The sequence below is a fragment of the Lepus europaeus genome, chromosome 23, assembly GCF_033115175.1.
Source record: "Lepus europaeus isolate LE1 chromosome 23, mLepTim1.pri, whole genome shotgun sequence".
Taxonomy (NCBI): domain Eukaryota; kingdom Metazoa; phylum Chordata; class Mammalia; order Lagomorpha; family Leporidae; genus Lepus; species Lepus europaeus.
In genome coordinates this window covers 10,323,861-10,346,782 of record NC_084849.1, presented here as the reverse complement: position 1 = coordinate 10,346,782, position 22,922 = coordinate 10,323,861, and the positions used below count along the sequence as shown (strand labels likewise).

At 64.5% G+C, this 22,922-nt stretch overlaps 1 protein-coding gene across 1 annotated transcript in view; it reads left to right on the top strand.

Annotated features, from left to right (window-relative positions):
• The window catches only part of RBM19 (RNA binding motif protein 19), a 108,127-nt gene extending 86,654 nt beyond the window's left edge, over nt 1–21,473 (top strand). The window contains exons 23-25 of the mRNA XM_062182173.1: nt 2,227–2,347; nt 16,736–16,847; nt 17,336–21,473. Coding sequence (XP_062038157.1) covers nt 2,227–2,347; nt 16,736–16,833 — 219 coding nt within the window. The 3' untranslated portion in view covers nt 16,834–16,847; nt 17,336–21,473. The remainder of the gene's footprint in view (nt 1–2,226; nt 2,348–16,735; nt 16,848–17,335) is intronic.
• Nucleotides 21,474–22,922: the final 1,449 nt, after the last annotated feature.

The following is a 22,922-nucleotide window of genomic DNA, read 5'->3' as shown; positions in this document are numbered from 1 at the left end:
ACGCAATTACCCTGGATTATCCGAGGCCAATTTTAGCCTGGAAACCCTGTCCCCACGCTGCCTGCGTGCGAGAGTTTGAGGCCAGCGCATTGCAGCCGCCGAGGCAGTGGGCTCTCGGGAACACAGCCTGATTTCCTATTAACCCACAGGGACTAGAGCCGGCGAGGGTAATTCTGCTATTTTTGGAGAACCACATATTGTGCTCTCGCTTCGGCTACAAAGGAGCTTTTGTACCTGACCTAGCATCGTCCCTACACTCCAGCGATCGTGAAAAGTCAGGCCGGACAACGACGGCAGCAGGCAGTCGAGTGAGGCTCCCTAGGTGCCTGGCAGTGCTCGGGCGCGGCTGAAGCCACCCCTCTCTTTGCTGCGTGGCCAAGGTCACGGGTTGTAAGCAGTGGAGCAGGGATTTGAACCGAGGTAGTGCAGCAGCGAGGCCATGCTGCAAACTGCTGTGCCACCTCCCCTCCGAACGCAGAAGAGAAAGCCGAGAACGTTCCAGAAGAGTGCAGAGTGAGGAGATGATGATGTCAGGGAGGCTGGGCAGGGGAGTTGGCGCGCTGTCTCCCCTGAGCGCAGACCACTGTGGGCTTTCTGTGGTACAAGGGTAGAGAACTGCTTTGCAGGGGTAAGAAACAAATCTAACAGCGGGGGATCGGAGGCTGAGATTGGGGGGTCCCGCCTGGGCCCACCTCCCAGGGTCCCTAATTCCCATCTGCTGAGCTCACGCCTGGCATCCACCCGAGGCAGCCCCACCGTGTCCCCGGGACCACAGCTCCTCAGGGACCCGGCGCCAGGATGGAACATGCGCCACGCCAGACCCCCCGCCAGCTTCGCTCCCGCACCAGACTCCTCCTCCATGTCACCAGCTGAGCGCGCGTGTGTTTTAGGGCTCTGAATGGGCCGTTTCGGCTCCGGGTCCAGATGTATTTTTATATGCACATGGAGAAGCAGCGCGGAGGCTCTGCTGGCAGTCGGAAGGAGTTTTTTAAATTAAAGCTGAAAAAAAAAGGCGGGGAGGGGGAAGAAAAAGTTTTCTGCACCTGGCCCTCGTCGGAACAGCAGCGAGGAAAACAAAGCGTTTCTTTAATTTGGCCACATGTCGTCTGGCTGTGGAAGATGCGGGTCGCGCTGCCCCCAGCCCTGTCCTCGCAGATTGCGGGCTGAATGGACGCTGGGCGCTGCACTCCACGTGTCCTGGGGGAGAAGTCCCACAGAGGAGGAGGTGGAGGCGCCCGGTGCGGGAGTTGGCTTGGCCCGGATCCCGGTGTTGCTCCCCAGAGCGGCTGTATCGAGGCCTCACAGCTCCGGGGGCTGGATGTGCGAAGACAGAGTGTCACCTGGGTTAGCTCTGTAAGGGGAGGTCTGTCCTGGGTCTCCCCTCCTCGGTGTCCCCGGGTTCGTGGGCTCAGCACTCCTTGTGCACGTGGCGCCCGCCTGTGCCCGCTGTCTTCACGCGGCCATCGTCAGCGACAGCACAGGTGTCAGTGGCTGTCAGAGTGTCTCTCAGCGACATGGCTGCCACCACAGCCGGGGCGTGCACCGTGCAGCTCCCGCGGCCGAGTTGCCTGGCCGTGCGTTTCTCAGAGTGGCAGACCACCGGCATCCGCCTGTGTCCTGGCGGGCTCGCACTCTGGGCTCTGGCGTCCCAGGTTCCAGGACTCTCTTCTGCGAGATGCGGTCGGTCACAAGTCAGGCCGCAGGCGAGGGCCACCGAGCAGGTGCCAGGTCTGTGAACGCACTAAAACCCTGGGCTGTGTACGTCCGACGGTGTCTCGTGTGCGTGAGTCACGACTCAAAGCTGTGGGAAGAGCTTGTGCCAGGCCCCAGGCTGACAGCTGAGGGACGGGGAAACCGTGCGGGGGCAGCAGACACTGGGAGGGCTTGGATTCAAGCAGCCCAGGGCCACGGAAGGAGAGTGGCCTCTAGTGATCGTGGGGGCTGCACGGGGGTGGGCCAGCCCCCAACAGCCGGGCAGGAAGCACGCCCCGCTAATGGGGTCGCCCTCCCTAGATGAGGTGGAATGCGGGAGGTGAGACAGCGGCCTGTCCCTGGTGCCAGGTGCAGCCCAGGTGTGGCTGTACTGACGGCCCAGGCACTTGCCAACTCTCCCTGCCCGCAGAGCCTCCTGGAGCTCCCTGGACCCTTCCCCAGAATCCCATGTCACAGGGGCCGGGGCCTGGCTCCCGAGTCAGATGCTAATACCACTGCTTTCTCATCCCGCAGAGAGCCTTCAGCGCCCTGTGCCACAGCACCCACCTGTACGGCCGCCGGCTGGTACTCGAGTGGGCCGACTCGGAGGTGACCCTGCAGGCCCTGCGGCGGAAGACGGCGGAGCACTTCCACGGTAAGAGCGGCCCCTGGGGTGATTGCTGGGCCACAGGAAGGCAGGTGATGGTGGGAGCATCTAAAGAACCATCCTCAATGCGAGGGCCGCAGGTGCACCGGGCCCAGCTGGACAGACCCCAGGCTCCTGGGCCCTCAGCTTGTAGCCGGGCCAGGTCACTGGGGTCCTGGCAGGAGAGTGAGGGCAGGGCTCCCTTCCCAGCAGCTGCCGGGGCCACAGCTCAAGTCCATGGCCCTGTCCACCCCATACTCTGTGCAGGTTCTTTGCTCCTTCAGGCCCAGGAATGCTAGCAGCTCCTCCCGTGGCCACCCCTGGGAACCACACTGTCACCTGTTTCCCTGCACCCCGACCCCCTTCACTGCACCCTCCCAGTCACCCCATTGAAGGCCGTCTACTTTGTGTGAGAGCACCGGCACTTGAAGGCCTGACTACACACTCTGCTGGCACCGTGGGGCCTCGGTAACCCGTTAGTGACCAGAAAATCCCAAGGTCCCTCCAGGGGGCACCGCAGTGGCCAGGTAGCGGCCATGGAGGCTGGTGGGAAAGGCAGGGCAAGTCCGTACGTGGTCCAGAAGGGGCTCTCCACAGAGGCCACTTCTGCACCCACGAAAGAGCTGCCCAAGCAGAAAGCGTGGGGTAGAGGGACCGTGAGGCTAGAGCAAGCTTGATGTGTCTGCAAGGCAGGGAGACCCGCGTGGCTGGAGACAGGAGTTGCAGCGAGGGGCAGGGGCAGGGGCAGGGGCGTGAGGGAGGGCGGTGGGGCCGCCTCACCTGTACCTCGTCATCATCAGGTCCCGAGAGTCAGGTAAGAGGTACAGGGCTCAGGGGTTGCCTGGAAATCCACACCGGGCTGGGCCGGCCAGGCCTGGCAGGTGCTTCTTGCTGTCCTGTGTTTGCCCCCCCCCCCCCACTCCTGGACAACCAGGGGCCCCTGGACTTGAATCCCATCTCTGCACCTCCCCTCCCACCTCGGAAGAACCGTCACTGGGTCAGGGCAGCTGCCGGCTCCGTACCCGCTCGGTCCTGCCAGGGCCTGGCGACAGGTCCCCAGCTGGGAGCGCTTCCTTCCTCCTGCCTCCCTGGGACAGTGCTGAGGCCTCTGTGGCACCCAGCCTCCCCCCAACTGTCACCCCTGGGCCCCCAGCTCTCGGGTGCCTGCCTGGCCAGTCTCCAGGTGCCTGCGGTTGTCCCCTTCCTCCCTCCCCATCCTCAGGGGGCAGCAGAGAGCCAGGGTGTCACCTGGGGACAGACGGGCTGCAGACCCTCTCCCGCACTAGACAGAGCCCAGAATACAGCAGTTGTTCCCCAGCCCAGCCCAGCTTCCAGGCTAGGCATAACCCGAGCAGCTCGGCAGTCTCACGGCCGTGTGTGTGCTCCGGTCTGCCTCCGTGGGCAGCTGCTGCGCCGCTGTGTGTGCTCAAACTCCAGAGGCACGTGGGGGTCCTCCGACAGTGCCCTGCCCACCCCAGTGGTCTTCCCAGACTGAGCCCCTTCTCTCCCCCACACTTCCTGCCAGGGTCACCCTTGCCTCCCTCTGCGTGGGCTGCCTTGGGCTCTCTCAACCTGGCAGACGCCTCCACGGCGCTGCTGCGTGCCGCCCCCTCCCCAGGCATCCGTCGCCGCTCCGTGCTCTGCCTGTCCCTTCACTCGGCCACCGCGTCCTCCCCAGCCCATGCCCGCCCCACTGGAGGCCGCTGTGTGCTGCTCTGTGCTGGTGCTCAGACAGGGGCGGCAGTGGTCCCTGGGCCTGGCACGTGCCGGGCCCTCCACCCGGGCCAGGACAATACCTCAGCGATGGTGAACCCAGAGAAGCCAAGGCGGAGAGGCCGGTTGCAAACTCACCGCTCGATGCGCCCCATCCTGACGTGCAGAAAGAGCCGTGCTTATCGGCAGCCATTGACAGGCCCAGATGCGCCCATCGGCAAATGTTTGTGTAAGGGACTCTCCCTGGAGTGGCTGCGGGGCCCCGCCTCCCACGAGTGCGGGCTCAGCACTTCCTGCCTGCGTCGGAGAGAAGCCCCTTCAATAAATTGAGTTCCGAAGACAGCAGTGGCACCTCCCTCCGCGGAGACGCGCCCGCAGCCTTGCGGTGGGGCCGCTGTCGTCACAGCCAGGGCACTGCAGGCACGGCCCGGACGGGCGCAGGTGCACTGGCAGTGGGGGTGAAGACAGTGGAGGATCCGCTTATGTCTCCCCCTAACTCCCCTGCCTGGGCTGGCAGGGAGTGGCCCACGAGCCTGGGGGCCCAAGTTTGAAGTTAGCCCCCCCCCCCCCATATGTATATAGCACTGGACCCCGACCTCGAGGCCGAGGGATCACGTGGCCGGCCTGGGCCGTGAAGCCCTGCACACAGAGCCGCCGCCTCAGCTTTTCCAAGGTTATAGCACCCAGGAAGGGGGAAGCAGTGACTTGGGTGCGGCCCGGGCCTGGGTTCTGCTACCTGGCTGTGTCCCGGCACAGAGCGCTCGCACGCGCACTACCTCTGCAAGCTGCTGTCCGTGCCCTAAGGCAGCCTCCACTTCCCGGGGACTTCCAGAGTTCAGGAAGGCGCCATTCACCTCCCCGTGTACCGGTGCAGGGGCTGAAGCACACAGGCCGAGGTGACTCGCCCAAGGTTGCATGGGCAGGGAGAGCTGGGGGCGCCTTGGACATGGACGGTAGGGGTCAGTCCCTCCCTCTGGTTGGACTGATGTGTGTGTAGGACCCTGCACAGAGCAGGGGTCTGGAGAGAGGTGCAGGCCCCTCCTCACCGGCTCCCGTGTCTGATCTCTGCCGGAAGCAGGCAGCGCTCAGAATAGAGCTGCTGGCCCCCTGCCCTGCTGGCTGGACCCCTCCCCTCCGTGCCCTTCCCCTGTGGTGAAAAGTGCCCAGCCCATTTATGCTGTAATCCACATTGTTCCAAGCGCCCAGGGCCCTGGCAGGCTCCGAGGACAGGTGGGAGCCGTGCCCACTTCCCTCCGTGGCGCAGGCCTCGGCCCTGAACTCTGCCAGGAAGGCACTCAGCCCTCAGGTGGAGCCCACCGAGCAGCGAGGCATGACAAAGGGCCCCCGTGGACTGGGCCGTGGAGTGAAAGGCCGGCCACTCGGCCGCAGGCAGGGCAGAGGGAGTGAGGCTTTGGCAGCCGCTGAAGCCAGACTGTGCGGTGCAGCCAGCAGGCGTGGCTCTGCTTTGCCCCAGCCCCTGGGGCTCAGCTTCCACACGGCGCAGCCATTGCCTGGGAGGGACTTGGAGAAAGAAACGGGGGCTGCCGCTTCCCAGCCGCTGGGCCAGCCTCACCTCCCCCAGGGCTGAGAGCCCGTCTGCAGTACAAGCTGCGCGACCGTGTGGTTTGTGTTACCCGCTCCCTGTGTGGACACAGACTGGGGCCCCGCACTGTCCGCTGTCTGCAGACTTGGGCAGGGAGGGGTCCCCCAGAATCCCAGGAAGCCAACCCCGTCGTTACCCTGTGGAACACACCTGGAGACAGACGCAGAGGGTGCACCCGGCCCCTACTCTGCCGCGTCCCCTGCCCTTGTAGCCCAGCGTGCAGCCTCAGCTCTGCCATCTGTACAAGGGGACGAGAGCGCCACCTCCCTGGAGGGCTTGTGCAGCTCAGGAGAGGAGGCCTGTCCAGGAGCTGGCGCAGCACCGCCCACACGTAGCACGCGAGCAAGCGTGCAACGGACGCAATCATTTATCGCCATCGCCACCACCCACCCCTCTCCGGACGTTATTTTTCCCTTTCCGGGCCGCCAAGAGCACTGGCCGCCTGCCTTGTGTCCCCGGCAGCCAGGCTGGGGCACCGCTCCGTGGGCAGGAGGTTGAGAAGACGGGATTCCCAGTGGCTCTGTGCCTGGACAGCACAGAGCACATGGATGTGCGCGTGCACGTGTGTATTAGCCACAGAAACAGGAGGAGCAGTGAGCCCAGCGCCCACGCGGCGCTCGGGTCTCAGAACAGGGCGCTTGCGTCTGGCCTCTGTCTCACGAGCCTGGCACCCAGTAGGAGCTTTATGCGTACGCAGCGGCCATGGTGAGAAGCAGGGGTGCCCTCACTGTAGTGTGCCACGCTGGCTCCTCATCGGGAGGAGAATCTTCCGTAACCAGTCTGGGCGCTCCCGCCGAGGGCTGCCCGCCTTCCTTTTGGCCGCTACCCCGTGTGACGACGGGACTTCGCGTGTTCCCTCCCACGTGCATGCGTGCAGGACACCCAGCAAACTGCACAGCAAAGGGCAGCTCTTGGAGAGCCAGGCTGGAGTCGCCCTGAGCAGGCAGACGCCGGACAGAGGTGCCGGGCAAAGAGAATGGCGAGACAGGCAGGTCCCAGCCGCAGCCCCCTCCCCCTTCTCCGCGCCCCCTCCTCCTCCTGCCCCTGCCCTCGCCCCCGCCCCAGCCGAGGATCTGATTTCTCCGTGCTCCCCTCTGCAGCGCGCAGCCCCGGCAGGTGAAGTGCTATCCTCCCGCGCCTTGCGTGCGGCAGTGTGAAAAGAGAGCGCGGGGAGGGGAGACGCAGGCCCGGCCGCCACTGCTGCGTCTCTTTCTTCCCGCGCGTGTTACAAACCAGCAGGGTCGCAGCATCGAGAAGCTTCAGGCCTCGGCAGCCGCGGTGCCTGCGCGCGCAGCCGAGAGAATATAATGGCACGGAAGAAATCCTCCCACAGAACCCTCTGTTTTAAGCGCTCACAGCCAGGGAGGCCCCGGCAAACAGGCTTTTATTTGGCCGGGAGCATGGCTCTGCTTCCCCGTGTTGTCTTATTCCAGCTGGGGAGGACTGATGGGCTGTGGTTAGCGTCTGTACCTTTCACCTCCAGAGCGGGGAGCGCAGACATGACCGGCATGGCAAGTGGCTGGCCACGGCGCCTTCCCCTCCCGCCTGAGCCAGCCTGGCTGTGCTGGGAGGGCCACGGGCGCAGCGCCGCCCAGCAGAAGCTGTCTCCGGGCCCAGATGGTGGCTGTCCCGAGCTGCCCTCCCAGCCTCCCAGTGGGTGGAGAAGGAGCCCTCAGCCCAGCCCGCTCCAGCCACCCCTGCGTCCAGGTCGCAGCCGCTGTCAGCAGCTGACTTCCCTCCCGATCCCCCATCACACCCCTCGCCCCTTCTTCCCTGAACACCACCACTCCCATCCCTTCTCCCTGTAAGGCTCTGCCCTCTGGGGACAAGGCCCGCCTGCCTGGGCCCTGCACCCAGCACAGAGGTGAGGACCCCTGGACCAGCGATGGGAGGGGCAGGCCAGGCCCCCGGGCCCCACTGGCTGCTTGTTGCACACCGAGATCCTCCCGGCAATCGCCCCAGGGGTGAGGGAGCTGGGGCTCAGCGGCCGGGTACGGCCGACACTGCCCACACAGGCGTTCCCAGCCCCATGCCCTGAAACAAGCGACAGTGTGACTTCTTAGTCAACGTCAAGGCAGCTGGAAGGAGGGGAGAGGGAGGCAGAGCTTTGCTGAGGTCCCGCTGTGTGCAGAGAGCGAGGCCCAGCCAGTGCAGGTACCTGGCGAGAGGCGTTCTATGCCCACTTCACTGCGGTGCAGACTGAGCCCAGAGAGGTGCACACAGCTCTGGGCCCTGCAGGACGGGTGACCCTGAATCTCCATGCCCTGGCTCCCCAGCAGTTCCCAAGCCCAGAACTGCACAGTGGAACCTGCACCCCCATCCAGGTAGGGGAAGGCTCCAAGCGATAACCCAATCTGTTTATAGTTTTGTGGGTGCACAGCCGCGCCCCTTCTTCATGCACTGCCTGTGGCTGCTGTGTTGCCCCACAAGGCTGGAAGCTGAGCATGGCCACAACCTGCTTGCAGGCCCGGCCCCTGTGCGATGGCTTTTTTAATGTTTTATTTATTTGAGAGACACACAGAGAAAGATAGAGTCCCCCGCCTCTGATTCACTCCCTAAATGCCTGTGATGGCTGGGATTGGGCTGCACCAACGCCAGGCACCAGGAACTCCACCCAGATCTCCCACGTGGGTGGCGGGGACCCCCCACCTAATCGAGCCATCGCTGCTGCCTCGCAGGGTGTGCCTGGCAGGAAGCTGGGGCCAGTGTGGGCCACAGGCGTCCAGACGCCCGCTCTGCCCAGGGGCAGTTCTTCCAGGAGCCACAGGTGGTTCACTCCTCCCGTGCCTCTCAGAGAACACTGGACGTCCCCTCCACCACCCCTCCCCAACCAGGGTCCCTGGCGAGGAGGCCCAGCAGCTCTGCTTCCCAGTTCCCCTGCTCGCTCACCTGCTGACTTCACTGCCGGCCTGAGGAGCTGGGAGGACACTGGAGGCCCCGAGAGGGACCTCGTAACTGCACAGGCAGCGTAGCAGGGCTCTGGTGATAGCAGTGGATGTGAGCAAGGTGACGGACTGTGTTCTTCATGAGAGTCCCAGTGTGGTAGCTGGAAAAAGTCTGAGGTATAGACATTTCTGGGTGCTTCCAAGGGACCGGCCAGCCAAAGATGGGGGGTAGGGGACATACCAGGTACAACGACCACGGGTGCAAAGGCCCTGGGGTAGAAGTGTGATCAGAGCAGGCCATTGTGACTGGAGAGCGGCTCCAGGGTGGAGAGGTTAGCAGTGCCGTCTACGTCTACGTCGGGGCCTGGCTGGTCTGGCTTTTGTCCAAGAGGCCTTGGAAGCCTGTGGGAGATTTAAGGAGGGGAATGCCAAGACCCGATAGAACTTGTCCCAGACGCTCTACGTGGTTGCATTATAGAGGACAGGAACTTGGGGTGGGGGGTCAGGTGTTGGGCAGTGGTAAGTGGGAGTGTGCCTCGGATCAGCTCCCAGTTCAAGCTCCTGCTAATGCACACCCTGGGAGGCAGCAGGTGAGGGCTGGAGTGTTTGGGTCCCTGCCGCCCACGCGGGAGACCAGATGGAGCTCCTGGCTCCTGGCTTCAGCCTGACCCAGCCACGGCTGTTGCAGGCAGTTGGGGAGGGAACCAGTGGACGGGAGATAGTTTGTCTTTCTCCCTAGTGTCTCTCTCTCTCTCTTTCTCTTGCATTCTTTCAAATAAAATGCCTTTTTGTGTTTTAGGAGAATGAGGACAGGGGGTAGGGCTCCCATGGTTGTGGTCCAGGCAAGCAAAGTGGTGGCCGGGGCTGAGCCGGGGCCCAGGGGGACGGAAAGAGGCATTTTTGTAAAAGCTTGATCCAGCCCAGCTTGCTCCTGGGGGTCAGGGGGATTGCGAGGCCGACACCTACTGGGGATGGTGAGGCCAGGTGTGAGGCCCGGAAGCTGGGAGAAGCAGGTGGGTGGGCAGGGCTGTTCTCCCCGTGCGGGGTCTGAGACGCCTGCTAGCACTCCGTGTGAGGTGTCAGGCGGATAGATGTATGGGCTTGGAGCTCAGGGGCGACGTCTGGGCTGAGATATAAATTTGGAAGTCATCAGCATACAGATGATATTTAATGCCGGCAACAGTTCGCGCCCCCACCCCCTTCCCTAACTGAATCATCCCCGGGACAGCACATTTTCCAAACTGGGGACCAGGAGAGCCCGTGCCCCCTGCGCCAGCCCCTGCAGATAGGCCTCCGCACTCTGGGCCTTGAGAAAACCACCACGGGCTAGAAAAGCCGCGGGCGGCCAAGTTCAGTCCGGGATGTGAACTCGCAGGATTTAGTATTCAAAATATCCCCTTGCAGCTCCCTACACTCTCATTCCTCCCTCTGCTCGCTCCCTGAGACTTGGCCGTGGCCAGCCCTCCTCTGGAGGGCTCCAAGGCCCCTGCAGGTGGGCAGAGGACCCAGTGGGGAAAGCCGAGAGCGTGGGTGGGCGTGGGGCACGCAGGACAGTACCCGGGGAGGTTGAGACTGGCCTGTGCCCAAACCCCTCTCACACCCACCCCAGCCCCGGCCCTCCCTGCTGGTGGGGGCAGAATCCAGAGACGGACAACCTAGAAGCCAGATTGGTTGCAGTTGAGGCGGCTGCTAGGTGGGGTGCAAATGTCTGGCTGTGGCGGGCGAGCCCCGCGGGGCTCCTTGCAGGGGCGCGGGAGGCTGTGGGGGGGCAGCCTGGAGCAGGTGTCTCCCGGTCACCCCCTTCCTCCTCTGCCCTCCCTCCCCCCGCCCCAGGGCCCGAGCCTCACTGGGTGGTGTTTTGGAAATATTTCCTAGCGCCTGGGCAATCTCCTGCACTCTCTCTTCCCGGTCCCCGGGGAGCGGCTGTCCGTGCGGGGAAGGGACTCGCTCCCAATCCAGCTAAATTGTTATTGACTTGTGTTCTCTGCGTTCCGCAAACATTTCACTCAGCCGTCGCCGGCGAGGCCAAGGATCCCCGCTAGGGCTAACGGGCGAGCCAGCTGTGCCGGGCCATTTCTCCTGCTCTTCCTCATCGATCACAGAATTAAACTGACAGAAGGGGAATTTCACAGCGGCTTGGGAGGGGCAGGGCCCCGGCCAGGATTGGGCGAGGGTTTGGGGGCCTGGAGACCCGAGTGCTGGAAATCGGGGCAGGAGAGGGTGGACCTCCCTCCAGGCCGTGGCCGCTGGCAGGGGGTGGCCAGGTTGGCCCAGCTGGAAGAAACCCAAGGAGAGCACATGGGTTTTAGTTACCGCCGCATGACGCGTGCTGCCAGAGGCGCGTGCACCAGAGCCCTCGCGGGCGGGCCCTCGGCGGGGGACTGCCACGGGCCTTTATTGCACCCGTGAGACGCGACAGAATGGGTGTAGGTCACTCGCCGCTGTTGCTACTGGGAGATTTGACCCGAGCGTCCAGTCTCTGGCTCTCTGGAAAGGGCAGCCAGGCCCACGGCGCAGCTGCGCGCCCGTGTGGAGTGCGCACTGCCCCCTTGCCGCTGTCCCCCACCCTGCCAGCAGTCACCGTCACAGCCCCTCCTGGTCCCATCAGGCCTCTGCGCGTGCAGGTCCCCGGCCGATGCCTGCACCCCACGAGATGTCACCGGCTCCCCCCTGAGCCTCGGCTTCCGACCCAGAGCCTGTGTCAAGGGCAAGGGAGAGGGGGCTGATGTTGAGCAAACCCTTAAAAAGCAGCCCCTCCCCCGCACCCACAGGCCCAGGGCTGGGCGGTGGGGGACGCCTTCCCACAAATGATTGATTGATTTATGTGAAAGAGGGGACACAGAGAGAGAGAGATGTAGCTTCTATCCGCTGGTTCACTTTCCAAATGGCCACAGTGGCGGAGGCTGGGCCAGGCCAAAGCCAGGGGGCAAGAGCCAGGAGCATCACATCTGGGTCACTCACATGCATAGCAGGGCCTAAGCACTTGGGCCATCGTCCACTGCTTCCCAGGCCACGGTGGCAGGCGGCTGGGTCGGAAGCACCAGCCCCCATCCCTCCATCCCCCCAGCCTGGTTCTTTCTCTGTCTTCCCTCTGTGGTCGGTCACTCCACCTGGACCGCCTGGACCCCAGCCTGCGTGGTTCCCTGCGTCTGTAACTACTCAGAAATGTGCGGGACCAAGCCCCGAGCCCTAAGCTCTGGCCTTAGCCTACACCCCCAATCCTGCCTCAGGCTTATCCAGGCTTAATCCTGGCCCAAGTGCCTCCAGCAAGCCCTGTGCGTGGGGTTGTGCACAGCGTGGAGCCACTGCTCACCGCAGACACCCAGCATGCATGAGCCACACCCGTCTCCTGCCTGCCGCTCGGGGAGTCACAGCAGCAGTCCTGGTCCGCACCGCCCGCCCCAGGCCATTTGCACCAGAACCTCAGCATAGTGGCCTTCTAGCCGACTCAGTGGGCAGCTGGCCTGTGGGGAAACTGCTGATGCTGACTCGTGGCTGCTCCACAACCTCCGCCTGCCCTGCGCCCTCGCTGTCGGGTCCTCCTCCCTCTGAGCGCGGACTCCCAGCTGCCCTCTCACCCTCAGAGACCCACCCCGAGCCAGCGCCCTGTCCCGGGGAAGCCACTGGGCGTCCTTCATGGAGTGTGCGTCTGCTCCCGATGGCCCCGGGGGCCCTTCCCATCAGGGCCTCCGAGGGCGCTACCCCTGGGGGGGGCCGAGATCTGCAGCCAGGGAGGGCAGGGAGAGACCCAGGCAGAGGCCAGAGCCAGCGTTCAGACAGCCTGCCCCCCACAGTGCCCGGGCCCTGATGCATCCCAGGGTGGGGTTGCTGGGGTGTCCCAAAGAGCCAGGACAGGGGGCCACGGAGTCTGAAGATCGAGGGAGGCTTCTTCCAGCTGGAATCCCACGCTCCTCCAACACCCTCCTCCCCTGGCCCTCTGCGCTACCCCACACCTGCTCCCCTCCCGTGGGCCTGCACCTTACAGGTTGCAAGGCCTTGCCTGTGCCTTGTCTCGGTGGGCAGCAAACTGGGAGTCCCCCAGGAAGCAGCAGGAAATATTCTACAAGCAAGGCCCCCATCTGCAGGGCAGCCGGGACACAGCCAGGGCCCAGGGTGGCCAGGTCTGCAGGGGTTCCTGTGACAGCGCCCGCGTGTGACTGTCAGGGCCTGGGTTTTGTTTCCGGGTTAAATCTTGTCACTCAATCCGGGTGCTCTTCAGGGGCCCACACGGGGTGAGACCTCACTTCACCCCAGCGGTCTCCTCCTAACTGTGGGGTCTTAGTTTGGGGTCCCCAGGAAGTGGTGTCTGAGCCCTGAGAAATTGCCTGATAGTGCTCCCAGAAAGCGTGGGAGGAAGGGGGCGCCCAGTCAGGGGCTGTACTGGGCAGACCCCGCTGTGGGCAGCTGGGCCCCTGTCCACCGGGCCCTCCGAGAGCCTGGGGGCCGGCACCTCCCCGATACCCGCTGCACTGGGGGAGGGTGTGCTGGGTGTCAGCTCCTGGCACTCGGACTGGGGCCTGCCTGTAGCAGCTGCCTGTGTCCGCCATGGACGCACGGTGCAGCGGTGACGATGAGGGCTCTGCCAGCGACACCTGCGTCCCTGGTCAGCGGGCCTGCATTCGAGGCCCGGCTCCACCTCCGAGTCCAGCTTTCTGTGGAGGCGGCAGGCGGCCAGGTCCCTACCTCCCCCAGGGAAGGCGGGTGGAGCCCTGGCTGCGGCAGGCATTGAGAGAGTGAACCAGAGGATTGAAGATCTCATAGGTAAAGGGAACATAAACCTTTTAAAAATTATAAGGAAGAGGGCAGTGAGCAGCCCCATGCTCTCAGGAGGCGAGTCGGCGAGTAGCAGGGAGGGTGGCCCACGCTGGGTGCCCACCAGGTGCCTATACCTGGTATGGCCTCTGGGTCCACTTAGCGCCCTCAGCTGCAGGTGCCAGTCCTTTCTTTGCCGTCAGGCCCCTGCGGAAACTGAGCCCAGGCGGACGGGGCACCATCCCCGAGGTGCCCACGCTCAGAACCCAGCCCCGGGCTCCCCAGCTACAACAGTGTCACTTCCCCTGTCCTCGGCCTGCCCCCCTCCCGTGAAGCCTCCCCTGTGTCCCCACCCCCGCGCCTTGCTCTCTGCCTGCCCGTGCCTTCCACGCCAGCCGGGGAAGGGAGAGACGCAGGCTGGCATTCTGTCAAGGAATTAATTGAAAAATAAAATCATTAGGTGGGAACTCCAGAGCTGCAGAAATGGTGGTTGGAGGCTGGGGGGAGGGGGCAGGGCTGGGGGCTGTTGGGGGCCGGCCGGGCTTTTGTCGAGTGAATTTCTCGGGTATTGATGTTTAGTGACATTCCCTCGCTGTTTATCTTTGGGTGCAGCTGTAATGCTGAAAGGAAACGCACAGCTTGTCCCGTTTGTTTATTTTACACCTTTCCCCGGTTCTGCTCTCTGTTTGTTTGGTGAAAACCCGCTGAGGCTTTTGATGTCAGGCAAGTGGGATTGCGGCAGCTGTGCGCGCAGGCTGCTGGGTGCCCTCCCGGGGCGCCGTCGGGGGCCCCTGAACCCTGGCAGCGGAGGTGAGCCAGGTAGGCCCGGCCCCCGGAGGCGCAGTGCCTGCCGCGCACCCGTCTGTGAACTTGACCTCTGCACCGCGCCTCGAGACGGGGCCTCTGTCCCCACTCCAGAGACAGGAAGCAGAGGCCCAGGGCCCTGGAGTCGGCAGCCACTCTGGTGCCTCCGTGTCCCTTGTCCCGCAGAGGACCAGTGGGGGTGGCCCGGGGCCTCCATTGTCCAGCCTGCAAACAGGAGGCAGGCGTCACACATCCTGTGGCCCTGAGGACCAAGTCACTTCCTTCCTTGGCCCGACAGCCCTGTCCTGCACCTGTCTGCCCAGGACACAGCCCTGCTGGCGCTCACTGCCCTAATGGCGATCACAGTGGTGACGGTAATGAAGGCGGGGAGCCCAGCGCCCTTGACAGGGACCACCCCAGGGGCTGTGCAGCGGGAGCCACGGAGAGGCACAGGCTGGCCAGAGCTGCCGTGTCCGCGTGCACGCTCCCGCCCTCAGACCCCTGCCTCTGCTGTTTGCAGGTCACCCTCTCGTCTCTGTGCAGCAGGGGCCATGGGGGCATCGGGGTGGCTGCCAATGCCATGGCCTTGGCCGTCAGGATCTGAGGTCCCAGCTCTGCGCGCCCTGGGAGGTGTCCGCTCGGGCTGGCCCAGCAGTCAGATGTCCAGCACTCTCGGCCAGCCTGTGGCACCGGAAGTCCGGCTGCAGGGAGTTCTGCCCCTGAGCCTGACATGGCCAGGGAGGGCAGAGTCCCCTCCCAGGCCCTGTGCTCACCCGAAAAGCAGCGTTTATTTAGTTAGCTAAAATACAGAGCGATCTTCGATCCGCTGGTTCACTCCGCAAATGCCCACAGCAGCCGGGGCTAGGACGGGCTGAAACCACAAGCCTCGGTCTCCTTGGGCCTCCCGGGGGGCGGCAGGGACCCAAGTGCCCGAGCCCCAGCCTGCTGCGCTCAGAGTGCATTAGCAGGAAGCTGGCATCGGCAGAGCCAGGACTTGGACCCCGACCTCTGATTCAGGATGCAGGGGTCCCATCTGGATTTGTCCACGGGGCCAAAACCTGCCCCCCAAATCAGACTCTAGAAAGGCTACACACAGGAGCGGAACTTGACCCAAACGCAGTCAGTGCCAGACGAGCCCAAGGCGCGCGAGCCGTGGTCCCCGGCTCTGTCCCAGCGCCTGCACACTGGCAGCCAAGGCGCCCGCCCCTGCTGTCACTGGCGCCGTCCCTCCCAGGGAACCAGGCAGCCTGCCGGCTGCAGGGCAAAGAGACAGAGCTCCAGGGGCCGGTTCCTCACCCAGGGTCCCATGGGCCGGCCAGAACTGGATCCTGCTCTTTTCATTCTCTGTCTGCTGTCCAGGTGTTCAGGGCCTGAGCGTCCATGGGGGTGGACCTTACGACACCTGGCCCTTTAAATGATCGCCAGGCGACTCGAGGGTGGACGTGGTGCCGAGGGAGGGGCCCTCGAGGCTGGAGTCCAGGCAAAGAGAGGCAGGCAGAACTGGTTCAGGAGTCTTTGAGCAGCAAGGTCCAGCTCCCAGCCAGAGACCGGGCAGCTCTGCGGCCCGGCGCCCTAGGCCTTCTCTTTTCCCGGGCCTGTCACCTGCCACAGATTCAGTTCTCAGGAGCCACGGTGCCCTGTACAAGGGGCGGGGAGCAGGGAGAGCAGGGAAGCACGCATCTGCGCCCCCACCCCCATCCCCTTTTGTGATGGGCTGCAATGGGTGTGGCTCCCCCCAGGTGGGCAGGTGTAGACGCTGGAGCACGCGGCAGTGTTTGGGGCCGGGAAGGTGTAGACGCTGGAGCACGGCAGTGTTGGGCCCGGAAGGTGTAGACGCTGGAGCACGCAGCATGTTTGGGGCTGGGAGGGTGTAGACGCTGGAGCTCGTGGCAGTGTTGGGCCCAGAAGGTATAGACGCTGGAGTGCACAGCAGTGTTTGGGGCCAGGAGGGTGTAGACGCTGGAGCACGCGGCAGTGTTTGGGGCTGGGAGGGTGTAGACGCTGGAGCACGCGGCAGTGTTTGGGGCTGGGAGGGTGTAGACGCTGGAGCACGGCAGTGTTGGGCCCGGAAGGTGTAGACGCTGGAGTGCACAGCAGTGTTTGGGGCCAGGAGGGTGTAGACGCTGGAGCACACAGCAGTGTTTGGGTCCAGAGGGTTAGATGCTGGAGCACGGCAGTGTTGGGCCCGGAAGGCATAGACGCTGGAGGGTGTAGACACTGGAGCCCGCCGTGACCCTCCCTGCCCTGTGGTTTTCTCCGTGCTGATCTCTGTGGCCCCTTTCCCCTCTCACAGGGAACTCCTCTGCTTTCTGCAAAGCCCAAGCCAAATAGCCCCTCCTCCCCAAAACCTCTTGTAGCCGTCATGTCCTCCGTGACTCGTGGATGCCCCGAGCCCTGCCTGTGTTCGCCCCACATTGCGCACCTACTGTGTGCCTGTGCCAGCTGCTTAGAGTCTGCGGCCTTCAAGGGGACAGGATCGGCTTCGGCTTGGTCCCCAGCCCGGCCCAGCACTCCCCCAGCCAACCTCTGAGCTGCTGGGAAGAGGGAGGGGGCTGCAGGGCCAGGAGGTGGGGCTCCGGACGAAGGTGGAGCCTAACCCCGCCTCCTCCTGTTCCTCCGCCCCTCCTCCTCCTCCCGCAGAGCCCCCGAAGAAGAAGCGGTCTGTGGTGTTGGACGAGATCCTGGAGCATCTGGGAGACAGTGGCAGCGACGGCGAGGAGCCAGCCCTTCCGCTGTGAGCGGCAGCGCCAGGGTAGGTAGGGGCCCTGGGGACCTGGACGGCAGTTGGGGAGAGTGGGCAGGAGGCCCTGCCCACAGCTCAGAGGGGGCGGTGCGCTCCTGCACCTGCCCCATGTGGCCGCAGGAGGGAGGAGCAAGGTGGGGGTGGCCGGTGAGGAATTGCCTGGACACTGTGGCCCCTCCTGGCCGCCCTGAAAGCTGCACAGGGACCCCTGTGCTGAGAGGGAGGTCGGGGTGCACAGCCACACAGGGAGCCCAGGACCCTTGCACCCACAGCTTCCTACCTGGGAACAGCACGGCACCCAGGGTGCGGCTGGCCGGGCTCAGGCTGGGGGCCCTGGCCTGGTTCCCAAGCCTCGCTGGGCCCAGCCGCCTCCCTGCTGCCTGGCCCCGCCTCTGCAGGTTTGAGTGCGAAATCGGCGCAGCAGCCCAGGAGCGGCACTGGGCGCTGTGCCGAGCACGAGGACGGCCCCCGAAGCTCCCCTCTGCTCTGTCCCCCAGGGCTGCTGAGCGGGCCCCACCCGCGTCTGTCCAGGGATGTGCACGGCGTGGCTGTCCCGCGCCGCCCTCCACACTCGCCCGAGGAGGCCTCCATGCCTGGACGCCGGTCTCAGCACAGGCTGAGGGCCCCACGAAGAGCATCAAGGGCTCGTCCCAGGCCGGGAGCGCCGGGGGCACCCACCTCGTCCCGGGCAGGACCTGTGCGGGCCCCGACCGGATGGCAGGCGTGGATGAGAAGCAGCCGGAGTCACGGCCTGTGTGCCCTTGACCTGAACCCAGGACGGCGGCTCCCAGCCGTGTGGTCTCCGATGTTCTTCCCGTAAACTGTAGACGGCCCTGCATTAAACGGTCCGCACCAGGGCCCGGAGAAGGTGCCGCTCTGACATCCTTCCCCTGCTCAGCTGGGAGCTCTCGGGGAGCCTCAGACTTGGCCCACAGCTTGGCCGGGCGTTGTCCTGGGGACACCAGTTCTAACCTTCACCCAGTTTCCAGAGTGGCCTGGGCCCCAGGCGCAGCCCCGGTGTGGGCAGCCGGGTGAGGCTCACCCAGGGAACGCACACAAACCACAGCCCCGGGTGCCTCGCTCCCCACCTTCCTCCACCCTGGACCCGGCCACCCTCTCCAGCCCCGGGAGCACGAGCGAGGGGCCTCACCTCCGCGGCCTCGAGCACCTCGTATTTAACACGGGCTGGCGGAGACAGCGTCCCAGGCCCTGACCCACAGACTGTGTCCAGAGCCCTCCAGGGCCTTCCTGTGCCCCTCTCCTCGCCGGTGCCAGGGCCCGCCCGGCCCACCTGCCTGCTGCCGCCTCACTGCACCCTGGCCTCCCACAGAGCACCTTCCCACCCCAGGGCCTCTGCTCCTGCTCTTCCCACTCCCCAGGTCCCCTCCCCACATCTCCTGGTTGGCTCCTGTGTTTGTCCACCGAGATCTTAGTTTGGATTCCACTTGCTCCCTGGGAGAGACAGGAGACAGCCTGCAGCGGCCCCCTCGGCTCCTCCCCACACCCAGTGCTGGCTGCCCTGGCCCTCGTCCCCTAGTCCTGTCCCCCGCTCACGGTGCTTAGTGCCAACAACAGCCTGGAGTGTGCACAGGGTCTCCGTGAGCCTGGCTCTGACCGGTCAGGGGCGGTGCGTGCAGCATGCGTATGAACATGTACGGGGCACGGGTCCCTCGGCGCCTTGGAGCCGGGCCAGCAGGAGGCCAGCGTCGTCACCAGGGAGTAGGGCCCAGGGGCTTTTCTGGACGTCAGTGGTCCCAGGCACGAGCTGTTGAGTGAGAGGCTGGTGTGGGGCCGGAGGCGGGCTCCTGTGTGATCAACGTGGGGAAAGGGCCCCAAGGCCTGGAGGCTGGGCCTGGGGGTGGAGGTGAGGCAGCCACGCCCCCAGGGCCCAGGAGGGAGCCCTGTGGGGAGACGGGACCTCCAGAGGGGCCAAGTGTGACCGCGAGGGGTGGGGCACAGCACGCACAGGCCCTGGGTTGGGGGCCTCGGTTGGAGTCTCATGGCTCTCAGCGTCTCTGAGCCTTACCCTTCATGTCCTTGAAATGGGTGCACAGGCTCCTGCCTCCCTGGCTTTTCTCAATAAACAGCACAGACCGGAAGCGCTTGGCAGACTGCCCGGTGGACCGCTACGGCAACAGCGCTGTCATTGCCATCAGACACCACCGTGCGGCGCTCCCCCAGCAAACACCCAAGGAGCTGGCAGTTGCCTGTCACCCACCCCCTCCGCGCCCAGGGACAGAGGTCAGCCCGAGGTGTTGAGACCGCGAGCCACTGCCCTCACATTCCTGGTGCGTCCCCGGCATCGCACCTCCGTGGCCTGGTAGCAGAATTGTCTGTGACTCGGGGCCGGGGGCATTGCTGTGTGGCCAGCCCACAGGCGTGTGCAAAGCAGGGACCGGGCCCGGGCTGTGGAGTGCAGGCCGGTTCACTTCCGGCCTGGATACGCACCCTGGTGCAGTGCAGCCACCTGGCGCCCAGGCCAGGGCTGGCAGTGAGCCTGCATCCACGTGGAGGCCGCCCCCGCCACTCAGCAGGCCCACAGAGGCCCCACCCTCCTGCGTTCCGCAGACACCCGGCACCCCGACTCAAGGACAGAGACCCGGGTCCCCCACACAGGCCTCCCCCGGGCAGCCCTGACTGGGTGGACACAGGACAGGACCCACGCGGCGGGCGTGGCCTCCCTGCCTCGGGCGGCAGGCGTCTGGGAGGGGATTAGCCGGGCCGGGCTTGCTTTTCGACGTCTAATTCAATTTGTTCTGCTCAGAGTGAAATGCGAAATGGTTGCCAGTCAAACGTTCAAAGGACCGGGAAGGGAGAGGGAGGCCTGCTGAAATTTAAATTTTAATGAAAATGACTTTAACCCTTTGCTGCACCTGGCAGAGACTGCACACGCACACGCACACGCGTGCCTTCCGTGACCAAAGCCTTCCCGCTCGGCCCCGCTGATAAAGCGGGATCATTCTCCCAGCAGCATTTTGACGGGAGACGAATAGGAACGCCGCTCCCTGAGGACACATCCACCCGGCGGCCTCGGCCGTTGCAGTGGGCGCCTTCCCGCGGGTGACCCAGCCATGCCCAGCCCTGGGCGAGGCTCCCCTGAGCCCGCGAGCCTCCGTGGCCCCCCCGCTGCTCTAGGTGCTTGTCCGTGCTGTGGTCTCACGCGCCCTTGCTGTGATCCTGTGCTCCACGAGGGCCGGGCCCAGGCCTGCTCTGTGCACCCAGCCTGTAGTAGGTGCTCACTGAATCCCGGGGGAAGGCATGGGCGGCTCCGGCTTTCTCCCCCGAGCAGCTGCAGGAGGTGGGATTATGGGATATGGAACAGCAGAGCCTCAGCTGGAGGCGTTCCCAAGATAACCCTGCACGGAGGACTGGCACCGGCCCCGTCTGCCAGGAGGAGTGGGCAGGGGGCCATGTGCAGGCCCAGACGTGCCGCAGGGGGACGAGGACTGAAGCAGGGGGTGGGGAGAGGGGCAGAAGCTGACGCAGTAGCCAGGAGAGGCGGCAGTGCCTTGGAGCAGGGAGGTGGCCGGGGCAGCCGAATGGATGTGCTTAAGGTCTGGCCACGGGGTGTGCACAGCCAGGGGGAAGGGGAAAGCGAGTGTTAGCATATCCGGAACCCGGCCAACCCCAGGGGGAGCTGTGCCCGCAGCCAGGGCAGGGCCAGGCCATCGGCCCCATGGGTGGCAGTGGCCCAAGCGCTTGAGCCATCATCTTCTGCCTTCCAGAACACGTTAACAGGAACCCGGGCCAGAGGCGGAGGTGCTGGGGTCCAAGCAGCCCCTTAACCCAGACCTGCTGGGCTGGAGGTGACAGGTGGCCGTCTGCAGAGGTGTCGCGGGCAGGAGTGGGGCTGAGCGGAAGGCATGATGGGAAATCGCCCCTTTTAAGGGCTATGAGAGCCGGTGCCGCGGCTCAATAGGCTAATCCTCCGCCTGCGGCTCCGGCACACTGGGTTCAAGTCCTGGTTGGGGTGCCGGATTTTGTCCCGGTTGCCCCTCTTCCAGGCCAGCTCTCTGCTATGGCCCGGGAAGGCAGTGGAGGATGGCCCAAGTGCTTGGGCCCTGCACCCCATGGGAGACCAGGAGAGAAGCACCTGGCACCCGGCTTCGGGTCATCGCGATGTGCCTGCTGCGGCGGCCATTGGAGGGTGAACCAACAGCAAAGGAAGACCTTTCTGTCTGTCTCTCACTGTCCACTCTGCCTGTCAAAAAAAAGGGGGGGGCTATGAGAGGCAGCGTGGAGGACGCGCAGCCCTTTGTTGGTGGAGTCAGGACACCCTAGCAAGCTCAGAACACGTTCATTTTGAAGGCTCTTCTAGATGCTTCTAACTCCGCCTCTGCTGCTTTGTCCAAAGCCGGAGTGCCGGGGCTTCCAGCTCTCCCTTCCCTCGGCACTAACACTCCCGGGCAGAGCATCGACCTCATGGGTACCTCAAATCTGTAGCCAGCTGTAGTCTCGGCTTCTCCAGGCTCCGTAGGGGTGTGGTGGGTTACTCTGAAGAAAGCTTAAGACCACGAACGCAACACAGCAGACGCCGTGGGAAAGGGCGTGAGTGACGGGTCGGGGTTGGCCGACTCCGGCGCCTGGGCCGCATCCGGCTGCTGCCTGTTTTTGTAAATAAAGTTTTATTGAGACCTGGCTATACCCACTGATTTGTCCATGGCTGCTGTTTGTGGCAGAGCTGAGCCTTAGCAAGAGAGCTGCCGGCCCAGACAGCCCAGATGCTGCCCTTTGCATCGGACGTACCGGCCCCACTCTGTGCCCACTGGAAAGCCGGAGCCAGAGAGGGCCGGTGGCCCCCAGAAATCCTGGGCGGGCACCTCACACTCTGCCTTCTCACGGTACTAAACGGCTGGCGCACACTGGATCCAGACCACCAGGGCTTGGATCCCAGCCCTGCCACGTAGCGGCTGTGTGGCCCTGGGCGAGCTTCTTGGCCTCTCTGTGCCTTGGTTTGCTCACCTATGAGCCAGGAACTCTGGGCTTTTAGTGAGCCGGGGCTGTGCTGAGGGTCTGGGCACTGCTGGCGTCGCCTCGGCTGCTGGCCCGCACCCCCTCTGCCGGGAAGGCGGTGTCCGCGCCAACGCCATCCGGAGGCCACCGCCGCGTTCTAGCACGAGCCCCAGGCCAGGGCCTTCTGGATCGGCAGCAAAAAACAAGAGAGCCTGCAGTCTAATTATAGCCTCTCCAGAAGCCGGGGCTGCGTTCCCCTCCAGTTTCCTTAATAGACCCCACTTCCTCTTAATTGCAGCTTTCATGCAAACGACCCTGGGGCCGCCGCGCCCCATCCTTGGGCTCGGGCCAGCAAACATTTTGTTGTGCAGATTTCTGTCTTCCCTGGGAACTGTCAGGAGTCCTCCTTCTGCCGCCGTCTGAGATCACAGGCGGTCATCTCCCCGCCACATCACACGCACCTGCAGTACACAAAGCCCCAGGCTGGGGCTGTCACTGTCCTTGCCCAGGTGCCCCTGTAGGGTTGTGAACGAGAGCAGCCTCTGGGAAGCCCCGGCTGCCTCTCCCTCCATGCCGGCATCCTGGCAAGCACTGCACCCAGGTCCCCACCACAACCAGAACACGGGTCGGCTGTTCCCACTTGGCAGATGGTTAAGCCGAGGCTTAGAAGTCCGGCGTGTCCTGCCCGGTTATGGGCCTGGTTGGTGGGAGCAGTCGAGAGTTTATTGCCCCTCTCTGCCCGCCGTTAAGCAAACCAGCAGAGATAAAGAACCGTTACTCAGTGGCTGGGAGTCCGGTGAGATCCCGTTTAGAACTGATTTCCAGGCCCTGTTTATAGCCACATAACGCATGGGCACGGGGCTGAGGCTCAGGATGCCACTGGCCCAGGGCTCAGGGTCCCTCTGGGCCTCCACAGGGGTCACCACGGGCCCTGCCCTCGCTGTGGAATGAGTGGGTTCTGCTGCCCACCTGGACGCTCCGGGGGCAGGGACTGCGTGTTGTGCGCATGCGGGAGGCAGCCACTTTGTGCTCACGCTCAGGTGGAGCATTGCATACGGAGACCTGGCCCGGCCCAGGAGGAGGTGTGCGGGGAGGTGTGCGGCTGAGCCTCCCCCGGGGCTCTCTCCTGAG